This window comes from Parasteatoda tepidariorum, chromosome 12 (assembly GCF_982258835.1).
Source record: "Parasteatoda tepidariorum strain Cologne lab strain chromosome 12, Ptep-v5.0, whole genome shotgun sequence".
Lineage (NCBI taxonomy): Eukaryota > Metazoa > Arthropoda > Arachnida > Araneae > Theridiidae > Parasteatoda > Parasteatoda tepidariorum.
The window spans coordinates 27,496,435-27,517,463 of NC_141766.1; the positions used below are offsets into that span (position 1 = coordinate 27,496,435).

The following is a 21,029-nucleotide window of genomic DNA, read 5'->3' on the forward strand; positions in this document are numbered from 1 at the left end:
TGTTAAGCAATGACATGTGATGTGACCCAATTCCTTATTCATAGGAACGAAATTATCGAAAATCACAATTAAGCAACTAAGTTTCTTAATTTCAGTGAATAAAATTTTAAAAAAAATGTTCCTTAAATGTACCTCATTAATATGGAATTAGCTTTTCATATAATTCTACGTAGGTTAACATGGGTGAGACGAAAGAATCGAATCTAAAATTTCCCAAATATGGCTTTTATTTCCAAAATCATTTAGAAAACTTTTATTTGAAACATGAGTACTTTTCGTCTGATTTAGAACTTTTGAATTTTTGAAGCCGAAAATATGCACAGCTGTACTTATTTTTGTGTTAGTTAGGTGTTAAGAAAAATTGGTTCTCAACATTGCGCAAATATGGCTTTTATTTCCAAAATCATTCAGAAAATGTTAATTCGAAACATGAATTCACTTATCGTCTGATTTAGAATTATTGAAATTTTAAAACCGAAAATATGCACAGTTGTACTTATTTTTGTGTTTATTAGTTGTTAAGAAAATTTAACTCTAAACAATGCGCAAATATGGCTTTTATTTCCAAAATCATTCAAAAAAACTTTTATTCGAAACATGAGTACTTATCGTCTGATTTAGAACTTTTGAATTTTTGAAGCCGAAAGTATGCACAGCTGTACCTATTTTTGTGTTAATTGTTTGTAAGAAAATAGATAAATGAATAAGTACTTTATAAACACTTACAAAAGCCACAAAGTGCGTTAAGACTGGCACGTAATTTCAATTGATATGAAGCCGTCTTTATAAGTGCAAACGATTTTTTTTTATTTCAGAAACGAAACTTATAACACTGGCAACAGTCATAGTTCTCAATGAACCTCCTGAATTACTTGTAAGAAGTTGTCGAGGATTTGTCTACGACAATGAACTTGGGTGGAGAGATATATATGTTCCGGCTTACGCCCATTGCTATCATTTGACCTTCAAGTCTTCATTTTCTTTTTTATGATTCGTATTCTCTGTCTTTTCGTATCGTTGGCATTTTGACTTAGTTTTAGATTCCCTGGGTGAACTAATGTTTTTCGCCACTGATGCAGAAGGGCAGGAAATTATAAGGTGTCACCATACTATCAAGGATCATTATATGGCGGGCGTCTTTTTGCCGTAAAATTCTTTCAGGAACTTGATAGTTTCATGGACTTAATTTAAAATGTTTCTTTACACATTGAAATTTCAACTTTTTTTTCTACATTCACAAAAAGAAAAAGAAAGTTTTTACTTATTTATTATGTATGCGTTTGTATTCAGCATTGAGGGCGGCTTTCTTGTTTTCACTATAATAAAATGTTACTATTTATAATTCAATTCAATTCTTTTAATAAAATTTAACAATAGTAATCATCGGATAGCCGATTCCTTTCAGATTGCAATTCTATAGTCCAACAAAAAAAGACAAGTGTGAAAAATTGGATCAAGCATTTAGATAAACTTGGGGACTTTTCAAAGGAAATTAAATCGTATTTGCGTTACATAAATAGAAAAATCGCGAAATTTCAAATGGATTGACGTATGTCAAATAGACTATTCCATTATCTGTTCACCACTGGGAATATTGGTTAATACTGTAGTAGGTGCGAGCTCGGAACAGAATATGAATTGAGCTATCCATTGCCGGAATTCAAACCTGGTTAATTCTAATTTTGTGAAGGACAAAATTCATGAAAGGGCTGTTTTTAAAATGAAAGGTATACTTTATTTTTAAAGGTATACTTTAAAAAAATAAAATAAAAATAAAATAAAATCCTAAGGATCTCTTCAAAAATTAAAAAAATTGAAAAGTGATCGATCCCTTAATGGGTCCAAATTTCTCCATAAATGACTCTTGAAATATTATAAATAAATCGTAAAAAAATATTTTTTAAATTTATTTTTAATTAGATTGCTTGAATAGTAGATGAATAAGTAAATCTTATGTCCTGAAATTAACAATGAGGCTTACTAAATGTTGAAAGAATGAAATAATTTGGCTATAATCAACCAATCAGGAAAAAAAGTTTCTCTAAAGAAACAATAAATAAATTAAATCAAGTCTTAAACTTAGAAGGATTCCACAGTTTTTATTTAAACTTTATTTGATATCGCAGTGACAAAATTTGTGATGTCAAAAATAATTCAAAGAAGGAAGATATTCTTTAAACAATAATGTTATTTATATTCGGTATTGAATAATGTGTCATTTTATTTAGTACAAAAATCAATTTTGGATGTAATTTAAATATATTACACTTTATTTATTTGTTTATATATTTGTTTACCAAAGTACCAATATCAAGTATTTGTATTTATCAAGTATTTGTTTACCAATAGGATAAAAAAATATTTTTGCTTAGTTCATTCCTTTTAAATTCTTTCAAATGCGACAAATGGATTTTTAGAAAAAAATTTAGTCGGTTAATTTTGGCCTGTTTAAAAAGATAAAAGTAAAAATTTCATCATAATGTTCATGAAAATTAACAGCTTTTAAATAAGCTACCATGCTTTAAAATTGAATGATTCAAATATTTCTAAAAATCTATACGCCTTTTTTTTTTTAATATCCATGCCTCGACCTTAGTTTCCATGCCTTTTTTTAAAAAAAAATGCCAGACGAAGTTTACGCAATAAAAATATTTTTATTGTATTATTTATTATATTTAGATAAATAATTGTGCAGACTAATAAAGAAAATGCGCAATACTTTTAAATTTCATTAAAAATTGACGTTTTTATCGAATAAGTTATACACTGTGAAAAGGAACTGTCAAAACTACGAGAATATGGTAAAATTAACCGTGTTTTTGGCTTTAAAGGAACACCAAAAAGCTCGGCAATTTTTGCTGAAGTGCTTCGGTAAATTTAAGTATAAAATATGGCTTTATAATGTATGATAAAATTCGGTAATTTTATTATGATATCTTAGAGCATGGCATAAAAGCCTATTATTCGAAAAAATTTACTTTTAGTTTCGCATTTTTTAGTAAAAGTGTGGTAATAAGGACTATAATTTTCAAAACCAGATTTTCCCGTAAACCATTACCATATAAACGGATAAATCATGAAATGAATAGTTTAAATACCTTATATTTTGGTTTCCAGAATTATATTTGCTTTTTTTTTTTTTAACCAGAAATGTAATTATCTTATAGTATGACAATTTTACCAGAATTTTTTTTATATTTCAGTAAATAATTGTACAGTCTAATAAAAAAAATACAATACGTTTGAATTTCATCAAAAATTGACTTTTTTATTGAATAAAATTATAGGTTATTAAAAGTGAATATAAATAAATAATCATTATTTCTTAAAAAAAATTTTTTTAGATTCCTTTTACATCTGCAGGGGGGGGGGGATTAAGAAATATGTCTAAAACTCTCTGAAAATTTTCATCAGATACAGCCTCATTACGTCACTATTTCATCAAATAAAGTTGTATTAAAAGCTATTGAATGCTTAGAATTTTTAGGACGCAATAATATTTATTTATTGTTTCTCTTAAGAAACTTTAATACACAAATTCCTCTTCCCGATTGGCTGATTATATCCAATTTATTTCATTCTTTCAGCATTAGATAAGCTTCATCGTTCATTTCAAGAAGTATGATTAATCGATTAAGTTACTATGCGGCCTCAGTTAGTAAACCTAATTAGAGAACTTGGCTACCACCACAACAAATAAGATTGTTTCAGCACTGGTTTTAATTAACCTTTTTTTTTCTCCGCGCGAAGGATCATGTATTATTTTTTATGATGCTCTGATTATATTTCTTAATTGGTTTTGTTTGTTTGAATTTTTTCTTTTGTGACCAGATCTTTCATCTAAAGTAGACATAGTGTGTTATGTGTTCTTTCTTAGGGGGTGGTTCTTTGCTGTCTTTCATTTATTATTGAACCATCATTTAAACATATTTATTATGTGCTATGTTAAAATTAAACCCGGAAGAAATTATTAAAAATATACGCCTATTTATCGTTTATGTCATGCCTGCTTACGCTTTACTGTCAGTTTATAAATGTTTAATTATACATGTCTGATATAAGAAATGAATTATTTTATATGAAGATTAGAGGATAAAAATTAATAAGAAAATTATGAAATATTATTATTCATGCTTGTAATTAGTGAACGATTGACTAGATTGAAGTTTCGATTAAATTTAATATTAATTACAAAATTAATATTAATTGAAATAGTTTTATTAATATAAATCTACAATTTGCAATGGGTTTGAAATTTTTTTTTTATTTTATTTTAAGATGAGCAGATAATTAATTAAAAAAATGATGCAATATTTGTGTGTAACTTACAAACCATTTATTAAACTGTTTATTTTGATTAAGTTTTGTTCCAACAGCAATGCTGAGAAAAAATTCTGGTAAAATTACCGTATTGAATCATAGTGACATTTCTGGTTAAAAAAACAACAACATGGTAAATGAAACCGAAATAAAGTGTATTTAAACCATTCATTTGGAAATTTTTTCGTTCCTATGGTAACAATTTGCGAGAAATTCTTGTTTTCAAAATTATAGTTCTTATTACTAACATTTAGTGAAAAATAAAAAGCAAATATAAAAGAATAAGTTTTTTTATTTATACCATGATCTAAGATATCTTGACAAAACTGTTACATTTTGTCGGAATTATTTAATTTTATCTCATATTATTAAACTATATTTTGTTATTAATTTTACCGAAATCATCACCTAAGCGTTCAAAATTACCGAGCTTTTTGGTATTCCTATACAGTCAGAAACACGTTAAATTTTACCATATTCCGGTAGTTTCGACTAGAAGACGGTAGTTTAGACTTCGGTAGTTCCGGTAGGTTCGTAATTACAATAGTTATATTACTTATAATTAATATATTACAATAAGTTGTTATTTCTTTGACTAAAGGCTGATAATGAAATATCATGGCCATTTGTAAATCTTTATTTCATACAAAAATTTACCTCATTAATATTTATTTTCAAGAACTGCATTCCCATTTGAAATAAGTTCAATAATTTTATTTTTATTTGGACGCCTAAGATAGTTAGCTACAATCATTAATCCTTTGTTGCAGAATTTTAGTTAAACGTATTTTTTATACTTTTTTTCATTATTTTGTATTAATTCGGGTCGTAATAAGTGAAAAAATATTATATTTATCTTTTTAATAACTTAAAGCTATTAAATACCGAACGAAATACCAGTGTTTTTTCTGTGTTTAAGGCGTTAACGCGACTTACTTCCAATCAATAATGTTTCAAATTTTCTTTCGTTTGCAGCTATTTAGTTCTAAGAAAAACAGTTATTCATTAATTTGCAGTATCAAATATTGATAAATTTTTGAACATGAATGAATATAAAGAAAAAAATCTAAATTCTTTTTTTTTGGGGGGGGGGGGTTATATTTTACAAATATAATTCCGGTAATCTAACAATTTTTTTTTTGTATGTAATAGGCAGTTTTTTTATAATTAAAAAATGCAAATATTTTTTTACTTGTAATTAGGCTGACAAAATATAAGGGACACCGGTGTCCCATCGGCGTCAAAGGGTTTGGAAATAATGGTGATTGAAGACTGAAGAAGTTGAATGTTTTACCACTAATTGGAGGAAAGCAGTATAAGTGGAATATTTATCCTAAAGAGGATGATTAATAACACTAGCTGAAGAATGTTGATAAATAATTATAGCAAATTATTATCATCCAATCGTTTAATAATTCTATTGTCCAGAGTGTGAAGGTAAACAAATCTAGTGAAGAATCAAATTGTGATAAATAATAAAAATCATTTTATTTTTAAAATATGGAGCTCCAAAGTAAAAAAGATTCATCATTTTTAATGTACTCAGGGGTCTGTTTAGAAGAAATTTGGGTCCGTTAACGGACCCTTCACAAAATATCTTTTCATAAAAACGGACCCTTCACAAAATATTTTAACTTAAAAACGGACCCTTCACAAAATGATTTTTCTTTTAATCGGACCTATCACAAATTTTTTTATCTTCATTATTATTTTGTTAATCGAATAAATCCTTCCCAGGGCAGAAAACAAGAAAGATGGATTATAAACGTTGTCTTCGGCAGAGGATTCTTCCATTATTCGTCCGAAATGAATATTATGCGTTCAGCAGTATAGGTTAAATACCAAATATTTGTATGTTGCATCTCTAATTTAGAAGCAGCAATTGCTGTTTATTTTTGAAAATTTAATTTTTTTATTATAATTTTACAGTGCCGAGCCTAATCTTGTATCTATTTACAATTTAAAAACTCATTGAAAAAGTTCTTTGCAATAACCGGACCCTATTTGCACAAATTCATAAAAGCGGACCCTGGTTGAAAGAATGTGAGTATTTTTTTCACAATTTCGTGAAAAACGGACCTTTCACAAAATGTCTGGATAGACCCCTGGTACTTATAAAGTGTTAAAAATAATAAATTTTAAAAAAAATGGCCCAGAAACAAGGCTGAACCCAACGAAACACCCCCGGCCACCAAGAAATGCAAGTGTAATGTATACATTAGCGTAGTTTTCGCCAATAAAACCTGAGGAATCGTGTAGTTTTCCCCAAGAAAACTTAAGGAATCGCGTAGTTTTCACCAAGAAAATCTAAGGAATCTATTGGCTATTGATTTCAATTATTGCCAAGGCTCTTTTTCTTAGACACGCGCATTCAAATGTGTTGGCGAAGAAGAAAGAATGCGAAATAATAACGCATTTTAATAAATCAAAACACTTAGCAATTATATGACAGTTTTCGAATTCTGTGCTAATGGCAATGAACCGGGTTTGAATCCCAGCAACGGCTGGTCGATACGAATTCCGCATCCGACTCGCACCGACCATAGTGCTGACGTGAAATATCCTCAGTGATAGACGGATCATGGATTAGGGTCCCCTTGCCTTTAGGCTAACCGTGGGGAGCTTTTCGTGGTTTTTCTCTCCATGTGACGCATATGCGGGTTAGTTCCGTCAAAAAGTTCTCCACAAAGGCAAATTCTCCCAATACTTGATCCTGGAGTTCCCTTGTCTGCTGGATTGGGTTCAATATTACAAGGCTACCGAGTCGAACATTAGTAGTCGTAAACCCGAAAAATTGGATCGGCTGTTCAATGACGGTTATTAAATTAAATAAAATGTGTAAGGCAGTGATCCGGGTTCAAATCCCAGCAATGGCTGGTCGATACGAATTCCGCATCCGGCTCGCATTGACCACAGTGCTGGCGTAAAATATCCTCAGTGATGGATGGATCATGGATTAGAGTCCCCTTGCCGTTAGGCTAACCATTGGAGGATTTAGTGGTTTTTGTCTCCATGTGACGTATATGCGGGTTAGTTCCATCAAAAAGTCCTCCACAAAGGCAAAATTCTCTTAATACTTTATCCTGGAGTTTCCTTATCTTTTGGATTTGGTAAATATCCAAGTTGACAATTAGTAGTCGTAAACCCGAAAAATTGGGTCGTCTGTTCAACGACGGTTACAAAATAAAATAAAATAAAAATGTGTTAGACAGATGTAGAGGGAATCTCGAAAAAATGGATTTTATTCTACACTCAATTCAAGGTTGTGGTATTAAAAGATTACCTATTATATTAATTATTTTTATTTATTGAAAAAGGATTTAATAAGAATAATACATATTAATAATGTAATAATATTTATATATTAATATTACTAATCAAATTTACACAGGAAAGTGTATAGAATAAAAAGATAGCGGAGATTTATTCCGTTAAAATTTCAATGTTAAAAGAAACATTTATCAATAATATGTAGCAACCATGAGAAAAATAATGTTGTTTAGCTAAAAAGACACATATTGATAAAGATAATGAACAACATTGGCGTTTCAATAACAACTCATTGCCGATCATAATTTACTACGGATAAAAACATCTTGACTTTGAAATGGATAAGAAATATTTCCATAATATTCTTATCTCAGTTTAGGAATTCTCAAACTTATCAGCAATATAAACATTTTTTTTTCTTTGCTTGTATTTTCAATGCATGGATTAGCCCTAATCGACAGTAACTGTTGTCCCAAGAAAACATATGTTAAGATATTAACATTTACCCTGATAATGTTTTATTTATTTATTTTTACTTATGTTTGTGATTTAGGAACAAAACTCTAACTTATTGTGCGCAAAATAAAATACGGACCACCCTGAATAACTTTTATAAATCTTTATTGTTAAACTTTTGCAAATAAGGAAAAGTGTTTTAAAAATTTAATTTCTCGGGAACTATACGACCGATTTTGCTCTAATTTTGTATCCTGTTATGTAAAATTACATTCTCTAAAGTGCTGTAAAAAATTGTATACCTTGCAAATCAAGTTTGCTTCGACTATTATTAAATGAAATAATCAAAAATAATAAATATTTATTAAAAGTTACTTTTTGCATGTAATTATCTTTGGATAAACAGATTTTGTAATTGCGGTGCAAAAAGTTTTAAATTTGATTCAACAGTTTTCAAGATAAGGCGAGAAATGTAAAACATAAAATTAACACTAAAAGGTTCATGCTTTGGAACGCTCTCTAAACCAAACTATTAGGACAATATTTCCCAGATTGTTCGAACCATTAAGAACCCTAGAACGTGAAGATTCGATCTAGGATTCAATTATAGAATTCTGATTAGATCAAAAGTTATTCAGAGTGTTCTGGTTTTTTTTTTCAGAGCATTGTTCTAAATGAAAAGCTGAAAAAATTGTGTTTGACTGTTTAGTCATTTTAGTTTGAGTGTCAGTGTCATTTGAATTTCACTAAGAATTTAAGGCCTCTTGTCACTAAATAATAATTAATTTTTTAAGAAAATACTTTTTAATGAAAATTAGCAATTCACTGTAATTATTTATTTCCTCATTATTTTATTATTATTATTTTTTTCACATAATTCAAAAACGTTTTTTATATATGATGTGTAGTTTTATGTTTTATACCATTAATTTTACATCATATGTAGTTTTTAAATTTCAAAATCTGAAGTCTAAATTTAAAATGGTTAAATAATTTTTGAAATTTATTCAATTTATTTTATTTAGTCACAAGAACTTTTTTAATATTTTTTATGTGAATTGCATATTTGAAAAGTTTGGAAAAATTTACTAAAACAATCGAAAAAAATATGAACGTAATTTTTTGTTTTGTTAATTTATTTACAAACAATTTATCGAAAATGTCAACAATTGCTTAATTTTTAACCCAAAATATCAAACTTCGAATCGTCATTAGGTTGTCAAAAATTAAAAAAATTTAAAATATAAATTCGTATTAACCTATTTTGATCGTTCAGTTAATCTATCAAAAAGAGCAACCTTATAATAGACTTTTTTTGTGTACTTGACATAAAGTTTTAGATGTTATTATTTTTAAAGCTTTCATAGTTTTTTCTTATATCCTGGACACTCATATCACTTGGAGCTGCCATTCACTGCTAGAGAAACAATAACAAGTCATTTTATTTTTCAAGCAGCAGTTATGAAAAAAAAAAACTTTTTTTTCTTCCAAAAGTGATAAAATCAACGTGGGTGATAAAAATCTCGTTTTTTTTTAAAGAACTAAACTTGTAAAAATATTAATTTTGTAAAGTATTTTTAGTTAAATTAAGGTGTAAAACAACTAATCACAATCATTTGGATTTCACTCTTAAATAAAATTGGTTTTCATCACTATTTTATTTAGAGATTATTTTATTTATTAATTTGTAGATTTTTTCCTTGCATCTGGGGAAAAAAAACAACTTTATAACCAGTATGGGCTTTGGTGTAGTGTACACTAATTTTTTATTTATTTAAATCGCTTCATTGTTTTTCAGTTTCCATATATTTAAATGATATTTTAAACTTACGATTACTTTTTTTTTCAAGAATTCAGCTGGCATTTTTTACTTAATTTCTTACTGCACTGTAAAAAATTTCATATCAAATTACGGTATAAGTACCAGCACTTTGGGTGCATCATCCGTATAATCCATTTTTACCGTAAAATCCATTTTTATCGCAAAATATTACACCGTAATTTTACAGCAACATTTATTTAATTACAGCTATTCAGTGATTTTATGGTAATCATTGCTGTAAAAATTACGGTATATCTAATTTTTCGTTCCGTTACATGTTCCGGTAAAAATGGGATTTAACGGTAAAAAGTACCGGCAGCCTTTTTTACCGTGCAGTTATTAAGAAATCGGAAGGTACTTTAAATCTTGCTATATTTTTTGTATTTTATTATTACTAAAAAGTTATTATTACTCTGATTATTGTTTTTTTTTTTTTTACTTAGATTTTTTGCATTGTTTTAGTTCAATGATATGTCACCACATTTCCAACATATAACAGAACATAACAAAAATAAGCATATAAGAACATAACAAAAATAAGCATGAAAAACACCAAATTTTTTTTTTATTTCCTACTGTTTTCACATGATTTCGAGAAGAAATAAATGATTGTAAGTGACAGAAGATTTAAAGAAAATTGCAACATCGTTAGGGACATTGTGTCAAGCTATGGATTTTTTGACCTAGAAATGAAATAAATTAGTTTCTAAGAAGGAAAAAGAACTCTAACACTTCAAAATGGTGCAAGTCTTCAAGAAAAAAATATCCTTACGTAAATTGTATTTCCTATAGAAAAATGAGGTGTTAATCATTTGGTAACAAGAACTAACGAAGTCTAATCGTAGGATTTTTGGCAAAATTTTCGTACTTATATGGTAAAACCATTTCTGGTTAAAAAAAAACATTTTTCTAATTAAACCATTCATTTGGTAAATTTTGCTTGTTATGGTAACGATTTACCGCAAATTCTAATGTTCGTTCAAAATTATAGTTCGCATTGCCCTTCAAATTTAGTAAAAATACAAAACTGTGAAGTAAATTTAACTGTATAAATGTAGTTAGTTGGTACCAATTTTTCCTGCTCATTTTGTTTGATACTATCGATAATTTTTACGTCGGTGAAAAAATTTATAAGGACTCAAATAATATTATTTTTAATAAAAAGAAACAACAGATACTGTCTTTATTAGCAATATATTGTTCCTACACTATTGATGTTGTTTGTTATAGTACTAACACGAAACTATTATACAATACTTGTGTTCTTATATACTGTTTTTTCTACTTTATTTAATACTGTAAAATAAAAAAATAACCATGTTTTTTTGGTTTGTTTAATGCGTTTTCTAAACTTATAATTTCAGAACAAAACTTAAAATTTAATTAATTTGTGCTTCAAATTTTAATATCGAAATACGATAAGCGATAACAACAATGTGTTCGTTTTACTACTTAATAATTTGTTTCACATTTATCTTGCTAACTTCTACTTATTTTTTCGAAATAATACGTAGAAAAAAAAATACGTCACGTATAGCACGTTTTACTTTTGTTTGATTTATACCTCTTCTTATACATAATAAAATTAAGTTTTGTCGTCCATCTCTATTTGATTCAAAACAAAATTTAAAATTTGATTAAAATATGCTTCAAATTTTAATATCGAAATACGATATGCGATAACAACAATGTGTTCGTTTTACTACTTAATAATTTGTTTCGCGTTTATCCTGCTAAATTCTACTTATTTTTTCAAAATAACACGCGGAAAAAAATACGTCTCGTATAGCACGTTTTACTTTTACTTGATTGACACTTCTCCTTAAACATAATAAAATTAAGTTTTGTCGTCCATCCCTATTTGGCAAATCCATCCGTATTATTCAAAACAAAACTTAAAGATTGATTTAAATATACTTTAAATTTTAATATCAAAATACGATATGCGTTAACAACAATGTGTTCGCTTTACTACTTAATAATTTGTTTCGCATTTATCTTGCTAACTTCTACTTATTTTTTCAAAATAACACGCAGAAAAAAAATACGTCACGTATAGCACGTTTTACTTTTGTTTGATTGATACTTCTCCTTAAACATAATAAAATTAAGTTTTGTCGTCCATCCCTATTTGTCTAGGTTCACGCTGCGCCACTTCAAATAAAACTATGTCGAACTAATAAACAATCCATTAACTGAACATTCTGTTAAATGAACCCTTCAAGACCTAGTCACGAAATTTTATTGACAAAGATAAATTGTGACGTTGACAACAAAAGAAACCGCACTTTTGGTCCCGAAGCTGAAAATTATTTTTAAATGAATAAAAAAGATTTAAACTGAGAAACTTGTTTAAACATTTGAAAGCTTTTACAATATAAATTACCTGTATTTAACTAGTTAATGTTTTTCATTAAAAGTATGAAATATATGATGCGTAACTTATTCGGCCTCTTAAATCATGTGTTGTTTTTATTTCATAAGAATAAATTAGTAGTCATTATGTTTTCCTTTTTGACAACAGGCTGTCCAATAAATAAAAGGGCATAATGTTTGAACGTAATTATTCTAAAATTTCCTCTGTCGGAAATTATTTATTTAGCTTTTAAGTATTGACAATGAGGATATTTGTTTGAATTAATGTTCCAATTTATTTTTGCGTTATCAAAATATGCCACTCTAAAAAGGAATATTATTGAGATTAAATGGGGTATATTGTGATATTTTTTAGTAATTTAGATCAAATAATGAGTTGCTGTCAAAATTAATCTTAACAGACATACTGATCAAATACTGAGAGTGTCTCACAACTTTTATACGAAAAATTTTATGACAAGAGGATTTTTAAAAATTCAAATTTGGAATTAACATTATAATGATTAAAAAATTAGATTTTGTAGAATAATAACGTCTCGTGAATAATTTTAAAAATTATAGTTCAAAAGTGCAAGCTTCCCCCAAAATACCAAGTGACTTTGAAAATCAATAAATAAAAAACGGCTGACGAAAGTAATTTTTGAATTGCTGCGTTTTGCTTTGGAAACTAGAAATTTTTTCTTACCCATGTTTAGTATTAGTTCCTACGTTCAACAAACGATGGTGCTGTTTACCGAGAAAAAGCATACAACGGTGCAATCTGAGGACGAAATGAAAAGACACCCGTGCAAATATTTTAATTAAATAGAACTCACATACAGCAGAACACATTATTTTATCATTTTTTCAATTAGCAGCTCAATTTCTAAATTAAATTTGCAACTAATTTTTAATACCATTAAGAAAAAACTTCTTGTTTCCTACTCAGAACACAGAAAAGTGCATACTTTTATATCTGTTCTTTTCCCTTCGATTGATCTTTTTAAATATTTTGACATTTTTGAGCCATACTGTGCTCGAAGACTATATAATACTTTCTATTTTATAATTAAATAACTAATAAATAATTCTATTTTATAATAAAGAGATTATTGAAAAAAGTGACGTAATTAAGTAATGTTTTATTCACGTGTTATCAACCATATAATATTCTTAAACTTTTTTCAAAACATGTAATAGAAAAATGTTCAAGAATATATTGTGGAACTTAACTATAGAATTTCAATTTATCTTCGAAGTTAAATATAACGGTTGTTAATAGAAAAAGCACAATCCTGTTATATTCAAGAAATTGCTTTATTAAAAATAATTGTAATTTTTCTTATTAAAAAAATTTTTCTCTTTTAGGAAGAAATTGGTATTGCTGTCAAAGAATTAGAAGAGCATCAAGACAATGCAATACCTGATGGAAGAAATGAATGGAACTTTTCCAGCGAAAACCTAATACTCCCTCCACAAGCATTTCGTTCGAAGTTTGATGTAAACAATTCAAAAAATTCTAGTTCTGACATCACAAATGGTAAAAGATCTCGAGTTAACCGCGTATGCCATGATGGTAACCTATTGGACAACGAAAAATTCTCATCTAAGTCATTCCATCAGAGCGACTCATTCTATTCGAAGCTTTCTTTTTTCTCAAATTTAAATCCAGGAATATCAAAGAATCATGTGGGTGCACCGTACTCCCCAAATACTAGAAGACGAATGTGGCGTATGCACCCCTCTATTTCATTTCCCGAGACCTCTAAAGATTTACTTATGCTTGGTAGAGATCCTTCATCAAATTCATACTCTAATGAACTTTATGTAAATAGTGCGTCACCTTCCTCAACACAAAATAACTCGTCTCCTAAATTATTTGATGAGAAACCATCAACTAATTTCCATTCCCAGATATATCGTCAGCGGTCACATTCAGACACAACACCTCCACGTTTTACTTACAGTATACCTGAAGAATTATACCCATTCCCCAGACCACCTAGTGGTGATGTAAACTTACTGTCCATATGGGCTGATAACTTAGTTCTAGAGTTGGATAAAAGCCTCACTGGGGAATTAAACTCATGTGAAAGTTTCAGCCCATCATCAGATTATAGTCTTAGTCCCACAAAGCAAGATGTACCTGGAGATGACATACCCTTTGCCATTTGCCATGAAGACAAATCTCAGTCTCTGGATCCTAACAGTTTATCTTTACCAGGTCGGAGCTGTAAAATTGTGTCCGTGTCACCCGACAGTGGCATTGAACAAGCTTTATGTGACACTCCAGATATGCTTGAGGAATGTGTGGTATCCACCCTCAAAAATGAAAAGAATGAGAAAAACGGATCTAGTGATTCTTTTCAAAATACTCAAGCTACATCTTCAAATGGCAGCTCTGTTGTTCTTTATGATTCAAATTGTGATATTTCTTCTAAGACTAATGGCACTGCTGATGTAAAAGAGAGTTCAGATTCTTCATCAACTACGAAATTGGAAAATGCAAATCTAAGATATAATGATACATACGAAGGTGATTGTGTTGATCGAGCTCCGATTCCAAATTTTGATTCAGCTTTTGAGTCCATCAAATCAAATAGTCAAATTAAGTCCATTGATCCGCCTCTCCAATTTGGGGATAAATTTAAAAGTGATAACACATCACTTCTAAATAAGAATGATCGTTCTCAAGCTACTCAAACAGAATCTTTCCATTGTGCAAAAACAAACCATTATAAAAAAGCTGATTTGATTTCTGAAGCGGAAGACAGATTCCAACTGTTCGAAACAGTGAATCATTGTGTCCCATTCCATGCTCTCGGATTATCTTCAGAAAGCTCTGAGCCTGAAGATAGCCCTGTAGTGAGAACAGTTTGTGCACTTAATGATAGTAATATCATGAGCAATGGTGATAATAAAAATGATATTAACAATGTCTTGAATCATGAAAATGGTGATATAATCTCGCCTTTCCATGAAAGATTTTTTTATAGTTTGCCTAAACCTCCAAAAACCATTCCAAACGGTGTGGATAAATATAATACCCTTCCTAAAGGTGCAGGAAAATATTATGATTCCTTATTTTCGGAACCATCAACTTTCAATTATGTGGTGAGTCCTGTTTCTTTTTTTATTCTAAGTGTTAAAATATCTACTAAATATAAAAAATAAATGCGAACTGAGTGATAATTGTTTTTAATAATAATGTTTCAGTGTAAAAATTTAATATCTTCACATAGCCTACTAAATTAACTTTCAATATTTTGCAATTGATGCTTTGTACAAAAAATTATTGATAAAAAATTGAATTTTTCCATTTAATGGGTTGAACTAACTATTAAATGCTCAAAACTACCGTTAATATACCATTATATATACTGGATATTATCGTTAACCAACTTACTGATTTATTATTTAAATACTATTCACAAAAATCAGTATAATCAGGTAATCCAAACATAGATGTATATAAATCTAAATGTTGGAATGGTACATTAATTGAAAATCAATTTAACTATATACCAATACGTGTCTAAAGTACGTTTATCATTAAGTGATTAAGAAACAAATTAAAATGATTAAAGATAAAAAAATCAGCCAACTGAAAAAGTTTTAATGTTTTGGGTAAATTTTCTTAGCTAAAGATGAACAGTTGATGTTAGTGTTATTGTCTGGTCGCGCTGCGTTGATAGTTAAATGCATTACTTTATAAATAATTTTTAGGGGTGGGCATGATAAAAAAATATTTACAATAATTAAAAAATTGGTCTGCTACACCTATGACAGAGTATTTTAAATTGATGGGAAGAATCCGATTGAAATGGGAACACATTTTAGTCATTTTAAATTATTCTTAGTCATTTTGGTAATTATTTATTGGAATTACTCATCAAGGAAATAATCTCAATCATTGAAATCGTTGATAATCATTGATTGAGAATGAAAATAAAAAACTTGCGTTATGAGCCCTCAGGATTTCCCACCATTAAAAAAAAAAAATTAAGTACTAGTGGGAAAAAAAATTATTTCTTTTTTTGACTATCAAAAAAAAAAATTTTTCTTCTGATTTACAAAATAAATTCAAATTTAGATATTTTCCCTTTGAATAAATCAAATTTGCTGGTAGTAGTTCATATCCTGAAGCTGCTATATATTCTTGAATTTTATTACCTCTTTTTGCTTTTTTAGAGACCTGCTCTCTTGGGCACTATAATAACAATTACAGAATTAACCTTTCATTATTGTTATTTTATAATATTATATATTAGTTCGTAACCTTACAAAACAAATATTTTTTTTTTTTTTATTAAATTGATGTTAATTTTCTGTTTTTGTGCATTTTTTATTTGTCATAATATCCAAATTAATTTTGCATAATTTAAAAAAAACAAACAAATAATTAAAAAAATCTGCATCATTAGTGTATTCCTCCACTTGCCCGGAGCGACGACAAACGAAATACATTAATTATTTTTGCCTGATAATCTGCCTAATTCCCTGTTGTCAATTAGTTTTTGCAGAATTATTTTTTACAGTATGAATTTTTGCAGAACTATTTTTACGAAATTCAGAGACCCGGAACCGAAAAATTATCGATGCTCCAGTTGCTCTTCCAGATAGATAAATATGAAAATGAATATTAGATAATATATTAGTATGCCATATTTATTAGATATTAGAGTGAAAATTAATGGTATATAGCACAATTTGAAAAAAGAAATTAAATAAATTTATCAACTCGACTCAAAATTATCTGTTTTTGTAGAATCATCAAGGAAATTAAATGCACATAAGTCCTTCCTTATATTTTAAGCCTGATTTATTGAAATACTCAAAACAAAAAGTTTATTATTAAAAAAGCTCTGGACAATGGGAAAGCTTTTAGCTCCAGAGTAGAAGCAGCACTGGAGTGCTCCGGGCCTCAGTCAGCAAATTGATTCAAAGTGCACTTCAAAAATGCTTGGAACAATTGAATGTTTTATTTTATACAGGTTTACTTCACATATATTTTTCATATGGTTCATTTTATAACAAAAATAATATTTTTTATCGTTAACATATTATTTTCTGACCATACAAAAGGTAATTATATTTATTTAAATTTATACAATTTTTCTCAATCTAACTTTTTGCTGGATTTATAATTTGACGTTAGAAAATTGTGTGAAAAAAGAATTTTATTAAAGCCAAATATATTTTTTCCTGAAAAAAAAAAAGCTTTTAAAGTCAATTATTTACATGCAGATGGCAGCACCAGCTATTTTTTTCTTAGTTCAAAATAGTTACAAATGTCTTTCCAAACATGAACATATTTATTTTGTGTATTGCTCTGCTGTCAAAACATCTGGCGTCTTTGAAATCAATTCATTTTTTTCCCTTGGAAAACTTTTAGAAAATGACTGGAGTATTTATTTTCTTTTATTTAGAGAAGTCAAAGAAGGGGAAAAAATAATCACTTAAATGCTATTTTTGATCCTTCCTTTTTTTTACTGTTCTTGTTTTACTTTCTATCTTTTTTGAAAATGAACAGCTACCCAAACGCATATTGTGCAAAATCTTTTAAAACTTAAAAATGTTAAAAAAAAAAAAAAAAAAATTACGAAACAACCCACACATTCTTCGTTTTTGTTCAAAAAAACTTACTATTTTTAAATGTTCATAATGAAAATTGCATTAAAATTTTTTTTTTTAAAAATTAAAAACATATTTCATTTGTAAAAACAAAATCGCCCGTTTTAAAAAAATTTTATTTCTTGTATGATTAAATATTGTCATTTGGCAAATCCATTTATTTTGAGATTTACAAATAGTACATGATGCTGCCATCTATCTTTAACCAAAGGTGGTTATTTTATCATTATGTACATTCTTTGTTCATATTCATAAATTACTGATCTAAGCAGTTAGGTAATAGCACACTTAAGATAAAATATTCATTAAATAGCTTAAGGGTTATTTCTAGGATTTGCTGTTGATGATGAATGTTCTAAATTATTTTTTTATTCTTATTTTAATTCGAATTAGATTAATTAAAGTTAATCAACGTTGTGACGCATTGGCAACTTTTGACAGTTATGACTATGCACACCCTTTGTCAAGTATTTGTCGTCAAAATTCTCGAACATCGTTTTTTTTCTCTTTGAAAAATTCATTTAATTTGCACAAAAATTAAGTTGAGGTGCGGAGTATGAGGAATCGGGTGCGATTTTTAAATTATTTATAGGTAGCAATATTGGAATTCATCACTTTTAGATATAATTAAAATGATTAATTACGATATAATTTTATGTTCAGCGTATTATGATTTTAAATTTTTTGTTACTAAATCATAAGTACTTTAAAAGTGCACGATCTCATATGTCACCTTGTGCTTTTAAATTTTTCGATGGCTTAAATCCGATTTTGACAGTTTAAATCTGATTTTGATGCTAAAAAACCAGACTTGACAGTAATCAATTAAAATACAAACGCTTTTTCTTTTAATTATTTTTCTCCTTTTATTTAACTTAGGGAAAAGAGCTTCCATTTCCCACACAAACATGAACATGGATGCGTTTAGTCCTAATGTTTGACCTATGGTTCTCCATGTCTTCTGAGTAGGGTTCAAATCTACTACAGAGCTTAGCCAATATTAAGAAGGAAATATATCGAATAGCTGTATTCGCTGACAATAAAAAGAACAAAATTAACAAAAACCTGTATTTTTGTAGATCTAAGGGTTTGCAAGCCAAAGTACCACCATTCTGTTAACTCTTTGAAAATTTCGATAATGATTAAGTTATATGTCGTTCTTGTTATTCCATTTCAGTGAGTTCTACTCTTTGATTTAAACGGTAATTAGAACTAACTTTCTAAAAAATATCGAAACACAAATTTTTTTTTTTAAATTGTTAATACCGATTTTATCTTCAGAGCTCTACTTCTTTGATTTTCAAACGGTAAAAAGCGCTAACTTTCTCTAAAATTATCTACGTGCAAAAACATGTTTTTTTGAATTGTTAATACCGAATTTATCTTCTGAGTTCTACTTTGATTTAAAACGGTAAATAGCTCTAACTTTCGGAAAAATAATTGATGCATAAAAACTATATTTTAAATTGTGTATACCTAATTTACCTTTATAGCGATGTGACTAGTCCTAAGTAGGAGCTTGCTTTATTCTTCCATCTTGAATTGATTTGAAAAAATTTTTTTACTTGATAAAAAAAAACTATTACGGATATCTTAGGTGGGTTTAAAACAAAGATCTCAGTATAAAACTAAATTATTCATTCATTGGATGTTTTTAAAAAGTGCTTTATTTTCCCCTTTCGAAAATGAGATTTTTTTCTTTACCATGTCAAATTTTGCCACGTATATTATGTAAAAGCGTGCTTTTCACATTGTTTTATTTAACATTTTCGCCTTTCATTCAACAATCTATTTTGGTATACCGTCGGTCCATAGCGTATGAAACGGCCAATCATTTTACATGTTTCATGAAATACTTGCGAGTCCGCACATGCCTCTACTGTGCTGGGTTTGATAAGATTCTAACACTCTCATGTGCAACTCTGCTGCATTTTGCAAGATATTCTCAATTTCAGGCTTCATTTTCCACCGTCTGAAATCAAACCGATAAATATCTTGATCATTTTATAATGGCTAATATGATGAAGAAAAAAGTTCTTTGTCAGAAACTAGTTATTTTATCGTGATCATGTAAAATCTTTGAAAATTATGTCATTTTGTTTATGCATATAGTGCTTAAAAATATTTTTTGAGTGATTAAAAAGTACTTAAAAACAGGGTTGGCTTTTTGCCGGCAGAAACTGGTTTTTGCCATGCCAGTGGCAGAAACTGGTTATAACCGGTAAAAACCGGCAAAAACTGGCAGAAACTAAAAAAACGTCTATATTAGTTCTAGTAATTGCTTAATGACATTTTGTTTAAGTAAACTGAAAAATGTAACTCCATATAATTGTAACGAACTTTTTAATTCATTGTTTGTAAATATATGTTATTTTGTTTACATTAAATACAAAGAGTGCAATATATCAAATATTTATAACAAACCGGCCCCACAAAACAAATTAAACAAATCAAACAAATCGGCCCCTTTTCCTGAAACTTATTTTTCTAGTCAAGTTTTGTCAACTATCCCAACTGCTACATGGCGGTCCAGTTTTAAAAAATATGCAATGGATGAAAGTTTCACAAATCTTGCTTGTTCCTTGTTGGCAATGCCTACTAGTTCTGCTGGACTTAAGAGAATCTTCTCAAATTTCTCGTTGGTGCATAGCAAATTGAGAAATTGTTTTGGTTTAGAAACTGCATCAAAACTTGTCTTTTGTTATAGATTAATGCAGAGTGCAGACAATGTAATATTTGATTTTGAATGGTGATAATTTCGTAAATAAATTGCACTTTGTTTAACATTTTATTGTTTTTTCTATGAATTATCCATTGTATGTCAATCTCAGTACTTACTTTTATGCCATTTTCTGAATTTCTGCCTGTTTCTGCCACAAATGTGGCAGAAAAGGGTTTTTGCCATGCCAGTTTTAACCGGTTTCTACCAGTGGTTTTAACCACCTCGGCAGAAACTTGCCAACCTTGCTTGAAAGGTGCTTATTTTTTGTTGAAAGATTTGGCTACGCACCCTGTTTTCCTAATTTATTTCCCGCTATTACGAATGCGATTCCTGAGAAAAATTTATGTCACTATATATTTTCATTAAATATTGAGATTTTTGTCTAGTTATTTATTAATTAGATTCTAACGGTACCATATCTTTAAAAGATTTAGACTCGCAATTGATAAT

General features: G+C 28.5%; 1 protein-coding gene across 1 annotated transcript in view; it reads left to right on the plus strand.

Annotated features, from left to right (window-relative positions):
• Window positions 1-21,029, plus strand: part of LOC107453411 (RhoGTPase activating protein) — a 348,661-nt gene that overhangs the window by 162,934 nt on the left and 164,698 nt on the right. The window contains 1 exon segment of the mRNA XM_087156179.1: window positions 13,592-15,337. Within this exon segment, the coding sequence (XP_087012305.1) occupies window positions 13,592-15,337 (1,746 nt within the window).